Source organism: Geotrypetes seraphini, chromosome 13 (assembly GCF_902459505.1).
Source record: "Geotrypetes seraphini chromosome 13, aGeoSer1.1, whole genome shotgun sequence".
NCBI classification, from domain to species: domain Eukaryota; kingdom Metazoa; phylum Chordata; class Amphibia; order Gymnophiona; family Dermophiidae; genus Geotrypetes; species Geotrypetes seraphini.
The window spans coordinates 17,806,022-17,830,685 of record NC_047096.1 but is presented as its reverse complement, the minus strand read 5'-3'; the positions used below and the strand labels follow the sequence as shown (position 1 = coordinate 17,830,685).

Below are 24,664 nucleotides of genomic sequence, written 5' to 3'. Positions count from 1 at the left end.
ATCATATTTTCAGTAACAGCTCCTCTAACCTGGAATTCCTTACCAGCTCACCTAAGGGAGGAAAAAATTTAGACAAGTTCAAAGGGGCTTTGAAAAGTTTCCTTTTTAAAGATGCTTTTGAGCTATAATCCTATTCAGACTCTCATGCATCCCAATTTCAGATTGCTTCTGAAATAAAATACACAAAAAAGTACTCCAGTGGTGTGTTTGACTGGCTCCACAGAAAGAGAAAAACTGAGGTAGTCTCATGTAACAGTGGCAAACCATAAGTAGCCCAAATATGCACAGTGCTACTCAAAAGCTTCTAGAAAAAAAAAAATGCCAAAGCTGGAGTAGTGTTTCTTTGTGGATGTTAGCCTTATCCTGCTTATCCTTGGAGAAAAACCTGATTGATTCAGCTACATTTCAACAAAATAGGCAAATCCTGCGACTTTGATGTAGTCTTCTGCATCACAAGAGATTCAGGCAAAATTGCAACATAGTTTGCTTCTGTCCTTCAAGAATGCACAGAAATTCTCACTGAATTTTACAATAACCAGATTGTTAATAAGTGTTCACTGTGTTCTTCCTCTGTACATTACTTTAAACCTATTCAAAATAGCATTAATGAAAATATTATGAAAACCTAATGCATTACAAAATATCCGACAGTCTCTCTTTTCAAAACTGTTTTTCTAGGACACTAATATGGAAACATCTTTATATAAGTGTATGTATGTCTTGAATACAAGGGAGGTAAGGGGAGAAATGCTGAATGCTGCTCCTGCAATTCCTAACATCCTATTTGTTTCTTAGTGGCCGCTCCACACTAGAGGATTTCAACCTATCAACACCACCACCTAGATCCTTTTCCTGGGGGTGACTCCTAATATGGAACCCTGCATAATCTCGCTATAGTTTGGATTGCACATCTCTTCTGATGTTATCCAGTGAAGGAAATGGATACCACTAATATAAAACTAGAATACCACCCAGAAACCTGGTACATATCACAGGGTAGACCACTACCAATTAGAGTATTTTAGAAACTGGAGCAGAGAGCAATCTCCAAATATCATACAGATTGCCATACAAGCAACATTTAGTAGCAACTGATGGCTCTTAAAACCAGCTAGTTGGTATATGTAGGAGATGCTCAGCCTTCATTTGCTTTACTGTTTGCCTTGGTAGTTTATATACTGGTTATTTGTTCAATTTGCCTTAAAAGATTTAGCAATAATTGCAGATTCTTCTGATGTAAAAATGAGGCAGTTGGTTCAATCCACAAGTAGGTTCAATGAAATGTCTTCTGAAGTATCTGTGATGTACTACCTAGAAAATAGTCTCAAATGGTAATTGGAGGGTAGACAGGAAAAAAGCAAGATTTATTCCAAGCGTACTATCCTATGCCAACCATTTTCAATTCCCAAAGCACAGCTAAGCATCTACACTCGCTATACTTACTGCATTAATGCTTTTTTTAGATGGATTCTTCTTAGGTTTCTCTGCTTCTTTCTTCACAGCAGGTTCCCATTTTATAATTGCTGGGGTTTCTTGAATCATCTCTGCTGTTGACGGCAAAAGAAGCTGGGTTACTCGAGGCAGAAAAAATTCTACTGATTTATTCAAAATTAGTATAAGTAGGATCCATAAAAGTATGCTGTAAACCTCCTAATTTTGAAATTTCTGTACAGACATTAAAGGTCAGATTAAGACTTTCTCTCCTATCGTGTTCATGGGGAAAAAAAAACCTTTGATGAATCAGACCCTAAGGATTCAAAAGGACGCGCAATTTAGAATCATTATTAGATTATGCTAAACTTACAAAATTAATTACAGTTAACAAAACAAATCATGCTCTGTGTGTTGTTATAAATGTGTAATCTCTTTGGCATTAGCTTAGTTGTCTGGACCCTTAAAGCAGCAGATGATCCTTGTGATTAAAAGCAGAAATCTGTACATTTTGGATAAAGCAAAGTGGTTGCTATATTAGTCCAACTAAAACTGTAGGAATTCTTTTGAATTTTGGAATCAGACACTGGCAGATTAAAAAAAAAAAAAAATTACAGAACTATAAAAACTTTACAAAAAATGTTTCATAGAGATCAAACCCCGAAGAAGTTCCACAAGGTGACATTTTGGAAGATAGCTTTTGTAAAGTTAAGCTAGGTTTGTAGCTAGAAATCCATAACCAAAGTTTCAAGATGGCATGGAGCTGTAAAGCAATGTTACTTACCGTAACAGTTGTTATCCAGGGACAGCAGGCAGCTATTCTCACTAGTGGGTGATGTCATCAGACAGAGCCCCGGTACGGACGTCTCACAAGCACGTGTTGCTTGTAGAAACTTAAAGTTTCTAGATGCCCGCACCGCGCATGCGCCGGTGCCTTCCTACCCGGAGATCCGGGCGTGTCTCCTCAGTTCAGGTAGCTAGCCTGAGAAGCCAACCCAGGGGAGGTGGGTGGGACGTGAGAATAGCTGCCTGCTGTCCCTGGATAACAACTGTTACGGTAAGTAACATTGCTTTATCCCAGGACAAGCAGGCAGGTATTCTCACTAGTGGGTGACCTCCAAGCTAACCTCAGTGGGATGGAGGGGGAGTTGGCGACTTAAGAGAATAAATTTTTCAATACTGTTTGGCCAAACTGTCCATCCCGTCTGGAGAGGGTATCCAGACAATAATGTGAGGTGAATGTGTGAACCGAGGACCAGGTGGCAGCCTTGCAAATTTCCTCGATTGGTGTTGATCTGAGGAATGCTACTGAGGCTGCCATTGCTCTGACCTTATGGGCTGTGACCTTACAAGGAAGTGATAATCCAGCCTGGGCATAGCAGGAAGAGATACAAGCCGCCATCCAATTAGAGATGGTGCGCTTTGATACGGGTCTTCCCAACTTGTTAGGGTCGAAGGAGACAAAAAGTTGAGGAGTGGTTCTGTGTGGCTTGGTGCGATCCAGGTAGAAAGCCAAGGCACGTTTGCAGTCTAGAGTGTGAAGGGCCGATTCTCCGTGGTGAGAATGAGGCTTAGGGAAGAATACTGGAAGTACAATGGATTGGTTGAGATGAAATTCGGAGACCACCTTAGGCAGGAATTTCGGGTGAGTGCGGAGGACCACCTTGTCATGGTGGAATACTGTGAATGGTGGGTCCGCCATCAATGCCTGGAGTTCGCTGACTCTGCGAGCGGACGTAAGGGCTACAAGGAAAAGCACTTTCCAGGTGAGATACTTCAGAGGGGCCCTGTTGAGTGGTTCAAACGGGGGCTTCATGAGGTGGGAAAGGACTACATTGAGGTCCCAAACTACTGGGGGTGGTTTGAGAGGAGGGTTAACATGGAAGAGTCCTTTCATAAATCTGGCGACCACCGGATGGGCCGAGAGGGGTTTCCCTTGTAGGGGCTGGTGGAACGCCGCAATAGCGCTCAGGTGGACTCGTATGGATGTGGACTTGAGCCCAGATTGAGATAGGTGTAGGAGATAGTCCAGCACGGAGGATAAGGAAGCTCGCTGAGGTTCCGTTGACTTAGAAACACACCATGAGGAGAATCTGGTCCATTTTTGGGAGTAGCATTGTCGAGTGGCGGGCTTCCTGGAAGCTTCCAAGACCTCCCTCACTTCTTGTGAGAATTGGTGAGGGGTTACGTTGAGAGGAACCAAGCTGTCAGGTGGAGAGCCTGCAGGTTGGGATGAAGTAGTGATCCTTGATGTTGAGTAAGCAGTGAAGGAAACACTGGAAGTGGTACTGGTTCCCTGCTGCTGAGTTGAAGTAGGAGGGAGAACCAAGGTTGTCTGGGCCACCGAGGAGCTATTAGAATCATGGTGGCCCGTTCGAGTTTCAGCTTGACCAGAGTCTTCTGGATCAGCGGGAATGGTGGGAACGCATATAGAAATTGTTTCCCCCAGTTCAGTAGAAAAGCATCTGCCTCGAGGCGATGAGGAGTGTAGATCCTGGAGCAAAACTGAGGCAGTTTGGCGTTGTGGGGAGCCGCAAAGAGGTCTATCTGAGGCGTCCCCCATTGCGTGAAGATTTGGTGAAGGGGGCTGGAATGGAGAGTCCATTCGTGCGGTTGTAGCAGACGGCTTAGTTTGTCTGCTAAGACGTTGTTCTCCCCCTGGATGTATACTGCTCTGAGTAGGGTGTTGTGGCGCACCGCCCAGTCCCAGACTCGTAGAGCTTCCTGGCAAAGGAGGGCCGAGCCCGTGCCTCCTTGCTTGTTGATATAATACATGGCGGCCTGATTGTCTGTGCGAATGAGGATTACCATGTCGTGGAGTAGGTGTTGGAAAGCTTGGAGCGCATTGAAGATGGCTCTGAGTTCCAGTAGATTGATTTGGTGTAGTCTTTCCGCACTGGTCCAGAATCCTTGGGTGCGGAGACCCTCCAGGTGGGCCCCCCATGCGTAGTTCGACGAATCGGTTGTGAGAACTTTCTGATGGGGGGGAGAGTGCATCAGCAAACCTCTGGATAGATTCGAAGAGGTCATCCACCAAAGTAGAGACTGCCGAAGAGCAGGTGTGACTAAGATGCGTTTGGATAGTGGATCGGACGTTTGATTCCACTGTGATGCCAGGGTCCACTGGGGGATCCTGAGGTGGAGTCTGGCAAAGGGTGTCACATGTACTGTGGAGGCCATATGGCCCAGGAGCACCATCAGTTGTCTCGCCGGTAGGGTTTGGCGAGTAGACACCGATTGGCTGAGATGAAGAAGAGACTCCATGCGTTGCCGAGGCAGGAATGCTCGGAGTCGGGTGGTGTCCAGGACCGCTCCGATGAAGGGGAGGGACTGGGTGGGTTGTAGATGAGACTTGGAGAAGGTGATCTCGAAGCCCAAATTCTGGAGGAAGTAGGTTGTAGCCAAGGCCGCCGAAGTGACCTCTGGGGCTGACGGGGCCTTGATGAGCCAGTCGTCGAGGTATGGGAATACCTGTAGACCCCTGTCCCGGAGTGCTGCGGCCACTACCACCAGGCACTTTGTGAAGACTCTGGGGGACGAAGATAGGCCGAATGGTAGCACTCGATACTGTAGGTGCAGATTTCCCACCCGAAATCTGAGGAACTTTCGGGAGGCCGGGTGAATGGGGATGTGAGTGTAGGCCTCCTTGAGATCCAGGGAGCATAACCAGTCGTTCTGCTCGAGGAGGGGGTATAGAGAAGCCAAAGTCAACATGCGAAACTTCTCTTTGACCAGGAACTTGTTGAGGGCTCGAAGGTCTAAAATGGGTCGCAGGTCGCCCGTTTTCTTCGGGACGAGGAAGTACCGGGAGTAAAACCCTCGGTTCAATTGGTCTGACGGGACCGGCTCGACAGCCCGAAGCTGAAGTAAGGTTTGGACTTCCTGAAGAAGCAGGGCGGTCTGCGTCGAGCTTGAAGGATACTCTCTTGGAGGATGGTCCGGGGGGACCCGGTGGAATTGAAGAGAGTATCCTTCTCTTATGATGGTGAGGACCCATAGGTCCGTGGTTATGGCCTCCCATCGATGGTAAAAAAGATGGAGGCGGCCCCCTATGGGAGAGGCCGAGGTTATGCTCCCGGGGGGGGCGTCAAAAGGGCTGGGGAGCCTTAGGTACCGCCGGTGGCTGAGGTTTTTGCTGAGACTTCTGGGGAGGTTGTCTCTTCGCAGGCTGTCTCGTAGCAGGCGTTTGTCTGGGCATGTAACGCCGCTGGTAAATCAGGGGTGGCCTGGAAGGTCGAGACTGTTGAGGTTTGGGTTTGGGCCGCAGGATGGATTGAAAGGATTTTTCATGATCCGACAGCTTCTTGGTAATAGTTTCGATAGACTCATCGAACAGGTCAGCTCCAGCACATGGTACGTTGGCGAGTCTGTCCTGTAGGTTGGGATCCATATCGATAGTACGGAGCCATGCCAGGCGACGCATAGCTACCGCGCTTGCGGCGGCGCGTGCCGAGAGTTCGAATGCATCTAAGGAGGATTGCATCAGCTGGAGGCGTAATTGGGAGAGGGAGGCTACCACTTCCTCGAACTCGAATCGAGCTTGGTTGTCTATGAACGGAGTGAACTTGCGGAGCACCGGCAAGAAGAACTCCAGATAGGAAGAGAAAAAGAAGTTGTAGTTTAGCACCCGTGACGCCATCATGGAGTTTTGGTAGAATTTTCTACCAAATTTGTCCATCGTTCTCCCCTCTCGGCCCGGCGGTACAGAGGCGTAGACCTGGGAGGGATGAGAGCGTTTAAGGGAGGACTCGACCAGTAGGGATTGGTGGGAGAGTTGAGGGCCCTCGAACCCTTTATGGTGCACGATGCGGTATCGAGCATCGAGTTTGCTGGGGATCGCCGGTATGGAATACGGCGTTTCGAAGCACTGCATGAAGGTCTGGTCCAGTAATTTATGCAAGGGGAGCCGAAGCGACTCCGTTGGAGGGTTAGGTAAATGCATGGTGTCCAGATACTCTTTGGAGTATCGGGAGCCCGTGTCAAGGGTCACATCCAGATCCTCCGCCATTTGTCGGAGGAATGATGAGAAGGACAATTGTTCCGCCAGCGTCGGTCTGTGGGACGGGCTGGAGGAGGAGGAGGCCTCCAGGTCCGTGGACATCGGGGAGTGACAAGGAGAATCGGGCACCAGTGTCTCCTCGTACTCCGGGCCCCTCGGGGGGGACACCTCTGATGAGGAGTATCCCCTACGTTGCAGTTTTTTCTGCGGTGACACCTCCGAATGGCGTGAGGAGTGCCAGGATGAGTGTCTCGATCGGTGCCCGTCTCGGTGGCGGGACGGGGATCGGGATCGTCTGTGCATCGCATGGTCTCCCGAGGCCCCCAGTGGATAGGGCTGGAAGCAGTGGATCGCAACTGGGTTTGCGATGCGGGTTCTTGCGATGCTACCCAAGTCTGGTAAGGAGTACGGAAGAACTCTTCCTGACTATGCCCAGGGCTTCGAGTATCGATCGGAGGTCTGGTCCCATGTTGGCGCGGAGGCGTAATGGGTTCTAATGGCGGCATATCGGTAAGCGAGGCTTGCCGCGTGGGCATCGCCGCCCTCCCCCGTTCGTCCTCGTCGGTTGTCGAGGTCGAACGGTGTGGGGGAGGGGGAGGGGGCGGACCGCCCCTTTGGACCGGTACCGGGAGGTCACAATGTATGGCAGCGATGAGCCCGGGTCCGATGGTCTGCATGAGCTCAACGAATTGAGCTTCCAGCACGGACCGTAGCGAAGCCGATAAGGAGGGATCCGCACCGAAAGGGGGTCCTCCTGCACGGACATCGCGCTCCTTCGAGGCCGAGTGCTTCTGCTTAGTAGCTTTCGGCACTTTGATGACCATTGGTGGCACTGTGGAAGGAAGAGGTACCTGAACCGAGGAGACCGGGGCAGGCACCGACGTCGAGCTCGTGGATGGTGTCGGGGTGAGCGATGCCGGTTTCACCACACTCGATGCAGGAGTGGTCGATGCCGGTTTCGCCCGAACCGGGGAGGTATCAGATGAAGTGGAGGCTGAGGGATCCTTAGCTGCGTCCATCTTGAACATCGATTCCCACAATAGGCAACGCCGCTTGAATGAGCGTGCCGTAAGGGTAGAGCAAGGCCCGCACGATTTCGGGATGTGGTCAGGGCCCAAACACTGCAAACAGCGCCAGTGAGGGTCCGTGAGTGAAATCGCGCGTTGGCACTTGCTGCACTTTTTAAACCCGGTGATTGGCCGGGACATAGGCCGGAAAATCTCCGCCGCTAGGTCGAAGCCAGTGGGCCTGAGCCACGTGGCCGGCCCGTTCGACCTGCCGGAGGAAATAATCTTCTTTTTTTTTTTTTTTTTTTTGAAAAAGAAAAGAACTGTTAACTGTAATTAAAAGAAAACGAAAACGCGGACAAGGAAGGCAAATTTAACTGAATTCAGCTAGCGCATGAAGAAGTTGAACTTCTCAGCTCCGCGGAAAAGAAAGAACTGAGGAGACACGCCCGGATCTCCGGGTAGGAAGGCACCGGCGCATGCGCGGTGCGGGCATCTAGAAACTTTAAGTTTCTACAAGCAACACGTGCTTGTGAGACGTCCGTACCGGGGCTCTGTCTGATGACATCACCCACTAGTGAGAATACCTGCCTGCTTGTCCTGGGATAATGTGAATTCAGAAAATTCATATTAGGCCAGTTGGACTCTGGATACCTACAAGAAATAAATATGTTTGAGCAAAGTTTGCATTGTGCACTATGATTGTGGATATCCTGAAAAGTCACAATAAGAAGAGAAGACCCAAATTTCTACAGGAGAAAAGGGATAGCCCAAACAAATGAAACTGTGGAAATCCAATGTTCTTGACGCGTCTGAATAAAAGAAGCATCAAGAACATTGGATTTCCACAGTTTCGTATGTTTGGGATATCATGAAAAGCTACCTGGCTATGGGGTCCCCAGGACAGTTTTGGTTGGTCCTTCTTACAAAAGTAGTTGCCCCATCCCTCTAGAACTTGGCGCCGAATGCAGTAAGAGAGATAACTAACCTCGAGAAATTTAAATCTTTTCTTAAGACATTCCTTTTTAAAGATGCTTTTCAAGAGTGTCCTTTTAAGGTTTTTAAAACTTTTATCTTTTACTAGTCCATTTATATTGGACTTATTTGCTTTGACCCCGTCTTTTTGGTTTTCCCTTTGTACCTCACTTTCCTTTAACTATCGTAGTTCTTCTCCTTTCCATTCGTACCTGTTTGTCCAGTCATGTAATTTATCTTTTGTTAAGTTATGTTAATTGTATTACTTGTTTTTACCCTATTTTAAATTGTACAACCACCTTGAAATAAATGATAAGGTGGTATATCAAATCAATAATAAACTTGAAACTTGAATTATAAGCAATTAAATAAAAAAACAGGACATAGCAGAACTAGGGTTTTTGTTTCCTTGCTGCCCATGCTCATCTATTACCCTTAAACATAACATTCAAACCAAGAACACTGATGGCCACAAAAACAAAAGCAGGAAAAGTCATGGACCCCTGAATGTATAAGCTTTACCACTCTTCTTTGTGCCCCGAGTGGCTGGCTCACATATTCTTGCAACACACTTCTTCAGGCCCACACAGTTGTCTCCTGTTGTGTCTTTCTACTTACCATTCTTACACTTTACATCTGCACATCCCATTCTGCGCCTCAGATTGTGTGTTCTAACCTCTGGGTCTTCACCTGGCTCAGTTTTGATATTGATAGCCTATGCAATAATAATCTGGTTTTAAAATATAGCATTAATATCAGAGGTAACTAGTCATGCAAAGCTTGCCATCCATAATACTAGAGAGCCACAAACCAATCAGGTTTCAAAATTTTGCATGCATGCTTCAATTGTATGCAAAGTCATCTTATGCATATTCATTATGGAAATTCAGCTTCGGCCCACGATGAGGGCCTGGTAGAATGCACCTTAACAGAAATAGGAGATTGTGTACCGCAGAGAACGTAGGCTGATGAAATGGCCTTACTGATCCATCTGGAAATAGTGGTCTTGGAAGTGGGAGAGCCCCGCTTAGAAAAATGAGTCAGCACAATAAGATGGGGGTGCTATTTTAGATTTGGTCCTTAGTGGAATGCAAGATATAGTACAGGAGTTAGCTGTGTTATGTCCGCTGGGAAACAAGTGATCATAACGTGATCAAATTTGAGCTGATACTGGGAATAGCATCGCAAAAGTTTTCAAAAGGGCGACTATGATAAAATGAGGAAAATGGTTAAAAAGAAGCTAAAAGGATCAGTTGCAAAGGTTAGGATTGTAAACCAGGTATTTTAAAATGGAAGCCCAGACCAGATGTATTCTACGTATCAACAAAGGTAGAAAGAAGAGGAAACGAGAGCCAGCGTGGTTAAAAGGTGAAGTGAAAGAGGCTATTAGAGGCAAAAAACATTCTTTAAGAATGGAAAAAGGATCCAAATGAAGAAAATAAGAAGAAATACAAGCACTGGCATGTTAGATACAAAGCATTGATAAAGACAATTAAGAAAGAATATGAAGAGAAACTTGCAAAAAGAGGCAAAAACTCATAACAATTTTTTTAGGTACACCAGAAGCAGAAAACCTGTGAGAGAATCTGTGGGACCGTTGGATGATCAAGGAGCAAAAGGGGCACTGAGGGAGGACAAGGCCATAGCGGAAAGACTGAATGAATTCTTTGCTTTGGTCTTTACGGAAGAAGATGTAAGAGATCTACCTAAACCAGAAATGGTTTTCAAGGGTGATGATAAAGGAACTGAAAGAAATCTTGGTGAATCTGGAAGATATACTAAGCCAAATCGACAAGTTAAAAAGTGATAAATTGCCAGGACCAGATACTATACATCCCAGGGCACTAAAAGAACTCAAACATGAAATTGCTGAACTGCTGTTAGTGATCTGTAATCTGTTGCTAAAATCGTCTGTAGTACCTGAAGATTGGACGGTGGCCAATGGTATGCGGATTTTTAAAAAGAGCTCCAGGGGAGATCTGGGAAATTACAGACCAGTAAGCCTCACTTCAGTGCTGGGCAAATGGTAGAAACAATTATAAAAAATAAAATTGTGAAACACGTAGACAAACTTGATTTAATGAGATGGAGTCGGCATGGGTTCAGCCGAGGGAGATTTTGCCTCACCAATTTGCTTGACTTCTTTGAAGGTGTGAATAAACACGTGGATAAAGGTGAGCCAGTTGATATAGTGTATCTAGATTTCAGAAAGCTTTTGATAAAGTTCCTCACGAGAGGCTCCTGAGAAATTTAAAGTCTCATGGGATAGGTGGCAAAGTTCAGTTGTGGATTAGGAATTGGTTATCAGATAGAAAACAGAGGGTAGGGTTAAATGGTCATTTTTCTCATTGGAGGACACTAAACTGTTCAAAGTTGTTAAAACACATGTGGATTGTGAAAAATTGTAAGTGGACCTTAGGAAATTGGAAGACTGAGCGTCCAAATGGCAGATGAAATTTAATGTGGACAAATGCACAGTGATACACATTGGGAAGAATAACCTGAATCACAGTTACCTTGGGGATTAGCGCCCATGAAAAGGATCTGGGTATCATCACAGACAATACGATGAAACCTTCTGCCCAATGTGCAGCAACGGCCAAAAAAGCAAACAGGATGCTAGGAATTATTAAAAAGGGATGGTTAACAAGACTAAGAATGTTATAATGCCCCTGTATCGCTCCATGATGTGACCTCATCTGGAGTATTGCATTCAAGAAAGATATAGTGGTGCTAGAAAAGGTTCAAAGAAGAGCAACCAAGATGATAAAGGGGATGGAACTTCTCTCATATGAGGAAAGACTACAAAGGTTAGAGTTCTTCAGCTTGGAAAAGAGACGGCTGAAGGGAGATATGACTGAAGTCTACAAAATCCTGAGTGGAGTAGAACGGGTACAAGTGCATCTCTAGAAAAAGTTATGTCAGATGCTTTAATGGCAACTTAGTTCTGCAGCTCTGAGTCTCTGGTGAAATAAAAATTAATAATCATTGGTATCATGAACAGGGCTGGAGGGAGCACCATTATCCAGTAAAGCTGGCTAGAGATGGCAGCATAAGCAGATGCCAAAGAATGTACTTTGATCTATCTGTTTATCAGTCAATGTAGTGGGATGTGTATCCAGAAAAGCAAGTCTTTCCTGGGCTCAGCGACACACAACAGGACACACCCAGCCAAGTGGAGGAGGTTAGAGAGCTCATGCAATTCACAGATACAGTTAGTTTGGGTGATATGCAAGGCCATCCTGATTACGAGGACCCAAAATTATACCTTGCATTAACATTTTCTTACAAGAATTGCTTCAATAAAATTCCATAACTTCTCCCTTGAGCATGCAATATCAGACTTTCAAGCTAGCCATGTCATATGGTAAAATCTGGGTAGCACCATCTTGGGCCTCACACAGTTTGGATTTTGTGTTTCAGATCTCTGCTGCCTACATGCCGAGCATTAAAAAAATGAATTTATAGGGATATTTGGAGCATTGAGATCAAGCACCAAATTTCTGCATCTCAATGGCCACAAATTTGGTCTTGGAGATTAAAGTCTACAATGTTGGCATCTATGAGGCAAACATGGTTGTTTTTATTGCATAGAGTGTTTTGGACCCCAGTTTGTTTACAAAAAGTAGATTCTTCTAGGTCTAATAGATGCTGGCATTGTAATAAGGATGCAGGGACTTTAGATCATTTATTTTATTTCTGTCCTTGTATTAATGTCTTTTGGAAATTAATTAATTTGCTATTAGAAAACTTTGTTGCCTTGTCATATGACACAATTTTATTTGGTACTTCAATGAGGTTTAAAAGTCAAATTTCAATATCTAACAATAAATTATTATTGACAGGAGTTGCCATTCAACACATCACTAGAAATTGGAAAGACTATACAAGACTTAACTATACCTTTTGGTGGAATTCAGTATGTTATACATATAAAATGGAAAGAGTTCTTGCTTTACAGAATGGGAATTATGATAGGTTTAAAAAGATATGGGGGCCATTGATTGAATATTCAAATGATTAGACACCTTTAAATGTTTGAAATTTTATAATAAGAAGGGATATAATACATATTGAATTTTATTGATATAGGGAGGGCTGGGAGGATGGGATGGGGGGGGGTAATTTAAAGTATTTAAGATTTATGGTTAAGAATGTACAAGTGATTTTGTATATTATAAGATATCATATTGTATACTTGTTAATTGAAGTGAAAATGAATAAAGAATTAAAAAAAAAAAAAAAGAATTTATACTTGAGGCCCCAATAAGATTACAGTTTACCTAAATTCTTACAGTGGGTCAAACTATTAGATACTAGTTAAGCTTCCCAAGGCCTACAAAGCAGCAAACATTCTGGGTGTATCACAAAACTCAGAAGAAACCACCAGTCAGTTCTGTGGAAACCTACGAGCAATTTAAAAACAAAACCAAAATTTGAAAAAAAGAGAGTTTACCCACATCATTTTCCATCAACTTTTCTAAAATGTATGATTGTGATTAAAGTGTGTTTCATTTATTATTTCAAATTATTCTAATGATTAGCTTCTTAGCACAATGATAAAAATTATATATGAATGGGGTGGGATTTGATTAATTAATGGAAATATATTATATAAAAAGGGAGTGGGAATTATATTTTATATGTTATTGTATAATCTTTATCATAGTACATTTTAAATACTATGAATTATTAATGATAATATTTTGAATATGTAATAATTGATATATATTGTATGATTCAAATATTGTAAGAATGGAAAATTTATAAATAAAAAATTAAAAAAAAATAAAATAAAATAAAGTGTGTTTCATTAGACTTTTTCTCCTTCCATACTTCCAATGGTGCTGCAACCTTTGCCTTCTTTACAGGAAAAACATCCCAAACAAGTACAGATAGAAGTAGAGGTAGGTTATAGGAATAGTCAGGGACCACTTCACAGGTCATAGGCCTGATGGGCCGCCACAGGAGCGGACCGCTGGGCGCGATGGACCTCTAGTCTGACCCAGTGGAAGCAACTTCTTATGTTCTTATCTTCTTAAGTGTGCATACCCATGTATCTCACCCTATTCTTATATTGATGTACACCATGAAAAAGGTTTGGGACCCACCTCAGCTCTCATGCGTTTGGCCCGCCTTGCAGGAGTGCATGTTTCAGAAGGCTGAACAGATTGTCGCTGAGGAATATCATGGGGCTTATACTCTTTGTCTTTCACATCATTTGTGAGATTAGGCTTCTGTAGACACTAGAACAAAATACACAGTACTTGAGACTGATTTCAGCCCTTTTTGCTCAATATACTTGGAACATCAAATAAACAAATGGATATGAAATTAGTACTCAGCAAAATAACAGTTTTTGAGAGCAGTATTCCAAGATAATTTAGCACCAAAGTTTCAAAAATACACTAATCTACTCATCTGATGCAAGCAAGCTTTTACTTAACTTTTGGGGACCTGTTAACACCCCCAAAATTTAAGTAAAAGTCTTCTTTCCTTATTTTGCCATTTTGAATATATTTCTAAATAATTTATGTGAATAAGCAAACCACATTTTCTACTAAATAATTGTTTTGGCTAAAGGAGCTTAGGCTCTTGGCTGAATTGCACATTTCTGAGTGTATGTGAATTTCACTATGAAAATCAAGTGTTTGTAAACACCATAATTTAAATATATTTTGGAGATCTTTTTTTCTTTTTGTTCAATTCAATTTGATCTCATGTTTTTTGGATATTTAGTCTAAGTATACAGTGTCACCTACACAATTTTTTGAAGAATAGATCATAAGCAAGTATGCATATTTTATACCACATTGATATCACCCGAGTATAGATCTTGTATATCTCATGGGGAGGGGAAGACATCTTTTAGTAGAACTTATCAAGTAAAATTTAAGATTGGTTTGCTGATTCATCATTATCTTGATAATGAACTCAACTGTTGAACAGACGGGATGGACCACACAGGTCTTTTATCTGCCTTATTTATTATGTTACTGTGTTTTATATTGCACTTTTAAATTGTAATTCACAGCCACTGTTGGACTGGCAGAATAAAAGAAATGTGAAATGAAATATACAGTATACCAGAAGAGCCAACAGCCAATACAGTTACCAATGAAAAGACCATCACCATTACATTTTTAAACCCCATCTGCCATATTGAACATGTCTAATCCTTAACCAAGAAACATCTTATATACACTTTATTGGCTTGGTGACAAGAGGGCAAGCTAAATTGACCCTTATGTATGGAATATCAACATAAAAAATAAGAGATTTAACAGAAAGCTTAGGAAACGGGGAAATGGTTAGATTAATCCGTAAAGATAAGAAGAGCCAATGATGACAGATGATTAAGTACAGAGTAGTCTACTCTCATTTTATGATCAATTCTATTTGCTAATTTGCTAAAGACAAAATACAGCAATGTTTCCCAGCTTCTCCTCTCCACAGTGGCTGGGTCCTGTTGATTAAAGCAACCACAGTAAAAGCAGCCACAGCATACCCTTGCCACACCTCAAGTGCTTGATGAAAGAGATGCTAACAGGACCAACGCATAAATTTCTGTCACCTGGGTTACTTGATACCCAGAATTCTTTTCTTACCATGCCTATAATCTAATCAAATCAAAGATTTCTGGGTCTCATACCTATTTAGGTTCAAGGTGACTTAAAATTCCAAAAGGTTACATTATATTAAGTAGCTGTAATAGCGAATATTGGAATACAAGGTGAGTTATGAAATAGTAACTGTAGGTAAGTAGAAGAGAACAAAGAAGTTTCTAGAATTATAGTACAGTAGTCTGAAGTCTTATGTTTGAGAAAGACATTTGTTAGTAGTGTACAGGTATATATCCTTTAAGAGGAAAGTCTTCAGTTTCTTTCAAAATCAAAGGTAATTAGGTTCTGACCTGATGGCTGTTGGAAGACTGTTCCAGGGGCGTCTGCTAATAAAAACGTGGAACATGAATCCAGGATACTGCAGTGATTGGATAATATTTTTGTTGTTGTTGTGACGCAGTGTCAGAGGTAATTAAAGGTTTGAAGGTGTTTCAATTTTTGTCAGCTATGCAGGGATCTGCTGACAATAGGGGAGGCATGTAAACTGGTGGGACAATGACAGGTTCCTTGTCAACCTCCATTAGTACATTTATCATCTTTAGGAAGAAATCAACCAGTATTTGTGCATTTGGTTGGGAGATGATATCAGCCAGACCTAGTTTTGGTGGTGTATTCATGGCACACATTAGGTGGAAGGGCTTTTTTTTTATATCAAAGTTTTTGTCTTCTATTTTGTGAGAGTAGTGGGTCTTTTTTGTCTCAGCAATATTGAATTTGTATTTGCTGATTGCAGTCCTCCATTAAATTTGCAGATGACACTAAACTGTTCAAAATTATTAAAACGCATGCGGATTGTGAAATATTGCAGGCAGATCTACTCCAGAGAAGAGCGACTACGATGGTTAAGGGGCTGGAGGAGTTGCCATGCAGTGAAAGATTAGAGAAACTGGGCCTCTTCTCCCTCGAACAGATCGAAACATTCAAGGTAGTGAAGGGAATAGACTTAGTAGATAAGGACAGGTTAGAAAAATAGAAACATAGAAATAGACGGCAGATAAGGGCCACCGCCCATCCAGTCTGCCCACCCTAATGACCCTCCCCTACCTTTACCTTGTGAATAGATCCCACGTGTCGATCCCATTTGGCCTTAAAATCAGGCACGCAGCTGGCCTCAATCACCTGAAGTGGAAGACTATTCCAGCGATCAACTACCCTTTCAGTAAAAAAGAACTTCCTGGTGTCACCTCGCAGTTTCCCGCCTCTGATTTTCCACAGATGCCCTCTTATTGCCGAGGGACCCTTGAAAAAGAAGACATCTTCCTCTGCCTCGATGCGGCCCGTGAGATATTTGAATGTCTCGATCATGCCTACCCTCTCTCTGCGCTCCTCGAGCGAGTATAGCTGTAATTTTTCTAACCGTTCCTCGTATGGGAGATCCTTGAGTCCCGAGACCATCCGGGTGGCCATTCTCTGGACCGACTCCATCCTCAGCACATCCTCTCCAAGGAAGGGAGAATGAGAGGGCACTCTCTAAAATTGAACCAGATTCAGTACGAACATAAGGAAGTTCTTCTTCACCCAGAGAGTGGTAGAAAACTGGAACGCTCTTCCAGAGTCTGTCATAGGGGAAAACACCCTCCAGGGATTCAAGACAAAGTTAGACAAGTTCCTGCAGAACCAGAACGTACGCAGGTAATGCTAGTCTCAGTTAGGGCGCTGGTCTATGACCAGAGGGCCGCCATATGAGCGAACTGCTGGGCACGATGGACCATGGGTCTGACCCAGCAGCGGCAATTCTTATGTTCTTACCTTAGGAAACTGGAAGACTGGGTGGCCAAGTGGCAGATGAAATTTAATGTGGACAAATGCAAAGTGAGTCACATTGGGAAAAATAACCCGAATCATAGTTACCGGATGCTAGGGTTCACCTTGGGAGTGTCATTGTAGACAATACAAAGAAACCTTCCGCCTAATGTGTAGCAGCGGTGGCCAAAAATCCAAGCAAGGTCACAATAGCTCTTAAGAAATGGCTTAATGCCATGAAATGTTGGCATTTTAACAGACTGTTTTAAACACTCACAGTGGTTTCAGTTGCAAAATCTCTCAGTCCTTAATTATTTTAACTCAACAGCGAGTTGTCACTCTATGGAAGTTTTTTAGCCAATGATGTGGGGGGGTTGGGGGGGGAGATGAGCTTGAGCTCTGCCGATAAAACCTGAAGCTTTTTTCCATTTGAGCAGACTCTCAGCTTCATTTAAGTGGAGTTTTTTTGCACTACTTTATTTTTATTTCCCCACTTCACCTTTTGCAATATTGTAAATGTTCTTTTAAGTGATTCATAAATTTAAAAAAAATAAATCAATAAATTACTGAAGAGATTCTTTCCTCTGGCAGAAAAGCTTTGCCCTGGCTAGTGATACAAGAGTTGCCATCAAAATTAGACTGAGTGGGAATGAGACTAGATTTCTTTGTGTTTATTAGAAACACCTGTTTGAATGCTACTATGGTTGTCCGAAGGGATTAAGTAATATCCATTTAAATTTAGCTCAGTGCTTTTCAATAGTAACTCAAGTTACATTCAGGTACAATGGGTATATCTAGTGCCTCTGCAGAAATTAGCAAGTTATCAAGATAAGAACAAATACCATATATACTTGAATATAACCAAGATTTTTGGGCCAAAAAAAGGCCCACAAATTGGAGGGGGCTTTTTTATATTCAGGTCAGCAATAATCCGCCCCCCTCCTGAACCTCTGCCATTTGCCGTGGACTCAAAGCAACCAATCAGCTAGCAGCTCTGCACGGGCAGGAGTGAAGGAAGGTCGCTCCTACTACAGTTCATCACTCGACCACCAGCGATTCTAAAGGTACTTGGGGGAAGCGGGTGGGAGGTAAAAATTATTAGAATCGGCTGGGACAGGAGGAGGGAGGGATCCCTGCTATCCCAGCCCTCCAGTGGAGGCCTGCAAGCCATCAGGAGAAGGACAGGATACAGAACCTGGTAGGGCAGGGAGAGAGGAAGGCTGAGTGCAGCGACTGACAGGGCAGGGGAAGGAGTGAGTAAGGGGGCTGGATGCAGAACAGGGGGGGGGGGGAGGATGGTTACCTCAGTTTATATTCGGATTGGTTTATATTAGAGTATATATGGTACTCCTTGTTCCCTGAGATATGCCCCTGCCACTGCTAGGCAAAAGGCAAATAATCTTGGGGACTAGAAAAGACCAAAAGATAAGACACAATTAGCTGCATTGCTTTTGTAAAGAAATCTTGGTACTTTCAGTGATGAGAGCAAACTTGAATATTACATTACATTACATTACTGATTTCTATTCCGTCTCAACCTTGCAGTTCTGGGCGGATTACAAAAGAGACAACTGGACATTTCCAGGATAATTACCAAGAGACTTCTGGACACTTTCAGAAGAGTTACAAGAAGAATGGTGCAGTACAGTTTAGGGAATGGGATACAGCAGGGAAGATTGGGCTATTCCTGTGGGTTTACAATTCGGGATGCTGTACAAATAGGAGATAGTGCAGTTCCAGTATATATATATAGTTAGGGAAGCAGTTGACATGCTTGAGGCTTTGAGGAGAAGGGTAACTGGTGAAGGTGGGAGGATGGGGGGAGTTATGCTGAGGGGAATCCAGGTTAGAGTTATGACATCTGTATAAATTTTTTGAACAGATGGGTTTTGATTTCTTTACAAAAAGTTTTAAAGTCGCTTGTTGTTATCAGCAGGTTGGAGATGGTATGGTCCAGTTTCACTGCTTGCGTCGCTATAAGCAATGACAGCCAATTGTTCTGATAAATAAGTGAAAGGATATTTGAGATAAATAAGAGAAAGGATATTATAAATGCATTCGGACATCCAAGATGGGTCAGTCACCCTGACTTTGTTACTTTGAATAGAAACATATGAATATAAGAATAGCCATATTGGGTCAGACCATCTAAGTCCAGTATCCTTTTTCCAACGGTGGCCAATCTGGGTTACAAATACCTATCAGAAACCCATATAGTAACATTTCATGCTTTCAATCCCAGGGCCTTCACCTCTTTTCTATGGTGGAACTTCCTCTAGTGCTCTGGCTTCCCAAAAACTTCAAATCTTCACCTGTAGAAAGATGTCTTTAAAAAAAAATGGTGGCTTGTGAATTGACACTTCTCTGAGATTTGTGGGCATGGAGAAAATTTTGTTGCGGTTTCACAGTGACAAAATGATGCCGATGTCCCTGAAATTCTGGCACAGAGTAATTTTTGGACTAGCTGCAGTAACAGAAGGTTTTGGTCTTTTCAGTTCTCATCTGGTTGTATCTGGTTTTCAGAATACATAACAGGCATTGTATCAAAAGAGTAATACCTTGCCCATGACATGCTGACTTATTACTGAACCTTTTGTGGTTCATTATATATGTATGTACTACTGACACATATCCTCCTCAATCAGAAAAGTTCATTTATTAGTAAGCAGAGTCAAGTCAAGGAGAAGTTGCAACTTATCTATGGCTTAAGCAGCATAGAGTCTACATTCTTTCTGGGAGTTTGCCAGGTACTTGTGATCTAGACTGGCTATTCCTGAACACAGGACACCGGGCTTGACAGATCTTTGGCCTGTTCCAGGATGGCAGGTCTTGTGCTATTTTGTTGCCTGCACGCTATGCTTGATGGTGCATCACCAAAGTGGGTGTTTTCTCTAAAAGATGATTCATGGGCTACAGCAGTGTTCTTCAACCACCGGTCCATGGACCGGTGCCAGTCCATAAAGATTTCCTGCCGGTCCATGAAGAATTAGTGTCCATCTTCCTTCTGGCTTGGCTGCTCCTTATCTTCAGCACCAGCTGCACTTGTTTGCTGGGACAGCACACAGTGGCTCTTGCACGCGGTTGACCTGGGATGTAGATGGGGACCGAGTTCATGGGGACGGAATGGGGACTGAGCTGTGGGGATGGGGTGGAGATGTTTTTTTTTTTTTTTTATTACAGTCCTAGTAGTTTGCCGGTCCACAAAATAATTATTTTATTTCTGCTGCTCCAAAGGTGTAAAAAGGTTGAAGAACACGGGGTACAGGACTGAAATATATACCTTCTTTCCATGAAAGCTTCAAGCTCACTTTAGTACCAGAACAGGGCAGATGCAGTTATTACTGAAAGGAATAGCCTTGACAATGGTTTTCATAATTCCAAGACACCTTTCACAAATGAAAACTAAGGAATACGATGTTTTACAAATACCTATAAATCTGCTCATTCATTTTGAATTAGCAGGATCACATTGGTAAAGAAATTTAGTTAAATAGTGCTTATGTAACAGGATTTCTACTTCCACTGGACCAGGACTACTCGAAGACAACCATTCTGGTTTTGTACCATTGTATATATGGGAGTAGTATTTCCTGTTTCCCTCAGAAAATAGGACACCTCCCTGCATTTAATCAGGCAAAATCAAAATTCAATCAATCTCTTTGGACTGAACTGGGGGACTAGAATCCAAGACTTAACTCCTAATAAAATGCAGCTACAATGAAAATGTTCATCTCTGGGGAAAAAAATTTATTCAAGGAATCCACATTCACATTTCATTCACTAAAATTCCTCACTTAGCTTTTACCTTGTTTTGCAATGATGCATGAATGAGAACTTCTTAATAGAGAAATAACTTAAGAGTAAAGCCAGAACTGGAAAAGGAAGCTTATGTCAAAACTACAAGAACAAAGGTAGTCCTCGGTATTCAAGTACCAAATCATGAATGACTCATGGAGGTTGCCACTTGCATGATAGTTTCATCGCCTTCCCTGGTCATTCTACCTCCCAGCTAATGCTGGGTACCAAAGGTGGATTGATGGCAGAGCTGGCTACTTGACAAAATTCAGATCATGGATGCAGTAGGTAAGAAACTTATCAATGACACCAAGAGGCCAGGAATAGAAGCACACAACATTAACATGTAAAGGGAAGGAAAATACCACATGTTGAACATGATGGCTTCTTTCCAAGTGCAGTGTCTCATCCAGCACATGTAGGAAGCCACACAGACAGTAGCATGGCCTACCCATTTTTTGCCTCACATCAGCAGAAGTCAAGGAAATGGGAAGCAACAATAAAACTTGGTTCATCTGATTCTCCCAAGCAAAGAGATATTTGGCTGTCCCTGGAAAGCCATATCACTTCAACTTTCAATAAGGAAGCATCTGGGGAAACTATAGTTATGGAGCACAATGGATAGAGATTCTGTTTCAAAATACAAAAATGTGCAATTCTGTATAACAAAGCCCTGGAACAGAAAGGCAGTCACAATAATCATAGAATTAACACCTGTACTGGAAAAATAAACTTTCATGTAAAGGGTTGCTTTTTTATGATTTAAAGAAAATACAACTTAGATAAAAGAACATACCTTTTCCAGAGCTGCATGATCCATTAAATACATCAATTTGGGATAAGTGTCAGGTGCCTAATGAAAGAGAAATTGGAAAGTTACTTCACAAAGATAGTGTGATCTCCATAACAGCCAATTAAGGGTCAGATTTCTTCTGAAATTAGATTTCAATTTTCAAACAGAAATAATATTTTCTATTGGCAGCTTGTATACAGCTTTCTGCTTCTTTACAGATTTGTGAAATGCAAGAAAAAGAGTCCACCTTGAAATAACAGATCCCAAAAAGCTCAGTTTTTCCAGATTAGAGAATGACACAGGGAAAAAAAATTTGTCACCTTTCTGTCCCCACAAGCTCGGTTCCTGTCCCATCCCCGTGAGCTCAGTTCCTGTCCCCGCAAACCATCTGATCCTATCCGCACCAGCCTCTAACAGTTATTTTATATTGAACTTATTTTATTAAAGTATAAAAAGAAACAATATTCTGTACAATTGTCATTTTATAAACACAAATAATACAGAGCAAGGATCAACAAAACTCATGTCTCCCATCCCCTCCCCCTCCCAAATATCTATCGAGAAAACTGAACAAGCCAAATTACTACAGAATGCTACATAGAAAAATCAAGCTAACAGAATACTTCAATCACACATGACAGGAATAGTGTTAGGGGATTGAAACTAGGGCAACTGCCCCCTAGTCAGAGATAGCCCTAAACCAGCTGGAAGCTAAAGAAGCATGGCCTGGGCTTTGTAGTTTCCAGTTATGTCCAACACCAACTCTAGCAGGATACACATTTCAAATCTGATATATTCTAATCACAAAATAGAAAATAAAATTATTTTTTTCTACCTTTTGTTCTCTCATTTTATCAAATCATGTTGGTCTCAGGTGCTGGTCTCTGTTTTCTTTTGTCTTCTCTTAACTCATTTGCCAGGGTCTCCTGGCCATTTGACATTTCAAATTTCATCAAGCAATAATAAACTTTTATTGATCATGACAGGAGTAGCCATACAACATATTACCAGTAATTGGAAAAATTACAGTAGACTTAACTATACCTTCTGGTGGAATTCGTTGTGCCACATTTACAAAATGGAAAGCACAATTGCCATACAGAGAGGGAATTATAATAATTTTCTAAAAGCTTTGACGTATGCTCAAGTAAACAATGTGCTGAACATTAGTGGTTTTCTACAACACAAAAAATATATGAAATGATATAACTTTTTGTTTACTTTCCATGCGATGATTGGGCTGTGAGATGGTTTTTTCCTGGGGTTCACCCCAGTTTTCCCCTCCATGATTCTGAGCAAGTATTTGTGAACTTTGTTATATCATCCATATAACTCTTTGAATAAGGTCTATAGAGTGATTTTTTCTTACTTCCTCATTTGTCCTTTGCAGCAGTTCCCATCATCTTTCAATGATTTCTGTCCTTTGTTTCATTTTAAGAGGTTTTACAGTTCAGCAATACTCACCAGCAGACTAGCTCCAGCCTGGAATAAATTGTAGGGGTAGAGAATGCGCTCATAGTGTGCTCGGACATGAGATCCAACTGCCTTCCCAAGGGAAAAACCCATTTTTGTGGCTATTTTGGTCCATCTTCTCTCCCTGCAAACAATGTCAAATCCACCTTCTTCTGCAACCAGCTAAGAAAACAAAAGAACTCCAGTATTAAAAAAAAAAACCAACAACTAATGGCTTGAGAAGCATTACATGGCAAGAAGGCCCAATTTTGGATAAACCTTGATACCACTAATATTTAAATGAATTATGACTCACAAATATTTGGACTTGAAGGGAAGAGACCATTTTAGGGGTTATTAAATGATTTCTACTTAAGAACCTAGCCAAAATAATTGAAGGGTTTAGCCACAGAGACCATTTTTAATAGACAAGTATCAGGATTCAGACATTTGTGTACAAGAAGATAAATTTACTTACATAAACATATGAATTACCGTAACAATTCTTTGTTTACAGGATACATTTGAATACAGTTACATAAGAAGATACAGTTGTGAGATGCCTTTCTAGACTCCAGGGACCAGGAACCAGGGTCAGCATGGGGGGGAGGGGCAGGATGTCCCTCCCTTCTCCCTACCCTTTTCTGAAGCCCCCCTCACCTTTTAAAATGAAAAGGGGGTTACTGGTGCAGCAGCAATTCTCTGACACTGCCTGTGGCCACCTAAAATAAGGGTTTTCTGCACACCTAAGACTAATGCAGATACATGGAAGGAAACATCAACCAACAGCTGCCAACCTGGACCATTACTCCCACATGCTCAGAAGAGTCCACCCCATCTCCTGTGCCAGTGCCCTGTCCTCAGTCTATGATAAAGTAGTTAGCAGCTTCAATTTGTTTCTTCCTTCCTAGACAAGGTGGCAGAAGAGATAGGGTGCCTGCATTAGCCTGAGATCTACAGGGAACCCCCATTACAGTAAATGGTCTTGGTTTTTCCATTACGGTCCATCTAATACAGTCACACTGAAGGTGACTTTATTTTAACTGATTAGTCCACATAGGAATTATAATATAATATGGATGGATGGATATGGAAGGGGTGGGGGAAAATTTTTTTGAGAAATATATTGTTATGGAATTTCAAGTGATATTGTAATATTATGAGTTATATTTATTGTACACTTGATATATATGTTAAAACGAATAAAGATTTGGAAAAAAAAAAAAAAAAAAGAAATGTTAACATGAACAACAGTTTTGAATAGAAATCCATCCAATACAGGGTAAATGGAGCATTAAAAGTGAAGCATAAAAGGTCTATAGCACAGCATGACTAAAGGCACTCTCTAATCTGGAGATCGCGTCTAGATAAGAATGCTTATTGAAAGCATGAATAAAGCCCAGGTAGCTGCTTTGCAAATTTCAAAAGAATGGTTGCTATGAAAATCTAAAACCTTGGATATGATCTTCATGTGTTTTCATAGGACCACTCAGTTGGGAAAAAAACTGGTTATAAGAAAGGTAGCAGATGAGGACTTGTAGTCCAACTACTCCTGGCTGAAGTGACTGCAATCAAGAAGAGAGTATTCAAAAAACTTGTAGCCATGCCTCTGATAAAGGCTCAAATGGTGCTTAAATAAGTTGAGAGGATTAAAGGACAGATGGACACATTGGGTATCTGGGTACAAATTAAATCACAAGGATAGAGTAGATCAAATTGGAGGGGGGATTGCGCTATATGTTAAAGAGGGAATTGAATCAAATCAAATCAACAAACATTCTGCATGACATAGATAGCAGCGTGAAATCCGTATGGATAGAAATTCCATGTGTGAAGGAAAGGAATA

General features: G+C 42.2%; 1 protein-coding gene across 3 annotated transcripts in view; it reads right to left on the bottom strand.

The window, feature by feature from the left end:
- Positions 1-24,664, bottom strand: part of KDM5B (lysine demethylase 5B) — a 136,448-nt gene that overhangs the window by 85,993 nt on the left and 25,791 nt on the right. For all 3 annotated transcript variants that reach the window (XM_033917480.1, XM_033917478.1, XM_033917481.1), the window contains exons 4-8: positions 22,831-23,001; positions 21,370-21,426; positions 13,524-13,658; positions 9,031-9,127; positions 1,444-1,547 (exon numbers count right to left, since the gene is read on the bottom strand). In XM_033917480.1, the coding sequence (XP_033773371.1) occupies positions 1,444-1,547; positions 9,031-9,127; positions 13,524-13,658; positions 21,370-21,426; positions 22,831-23,001 (564 nt within the window). The remainder of the gene's footprint in view (positions 1-1,443; positions 1,548-9,030; positions 9,128-13,523; positions 13,659-21,369; positions 21,427-22,830; positions 23,002-24,664) is intronic.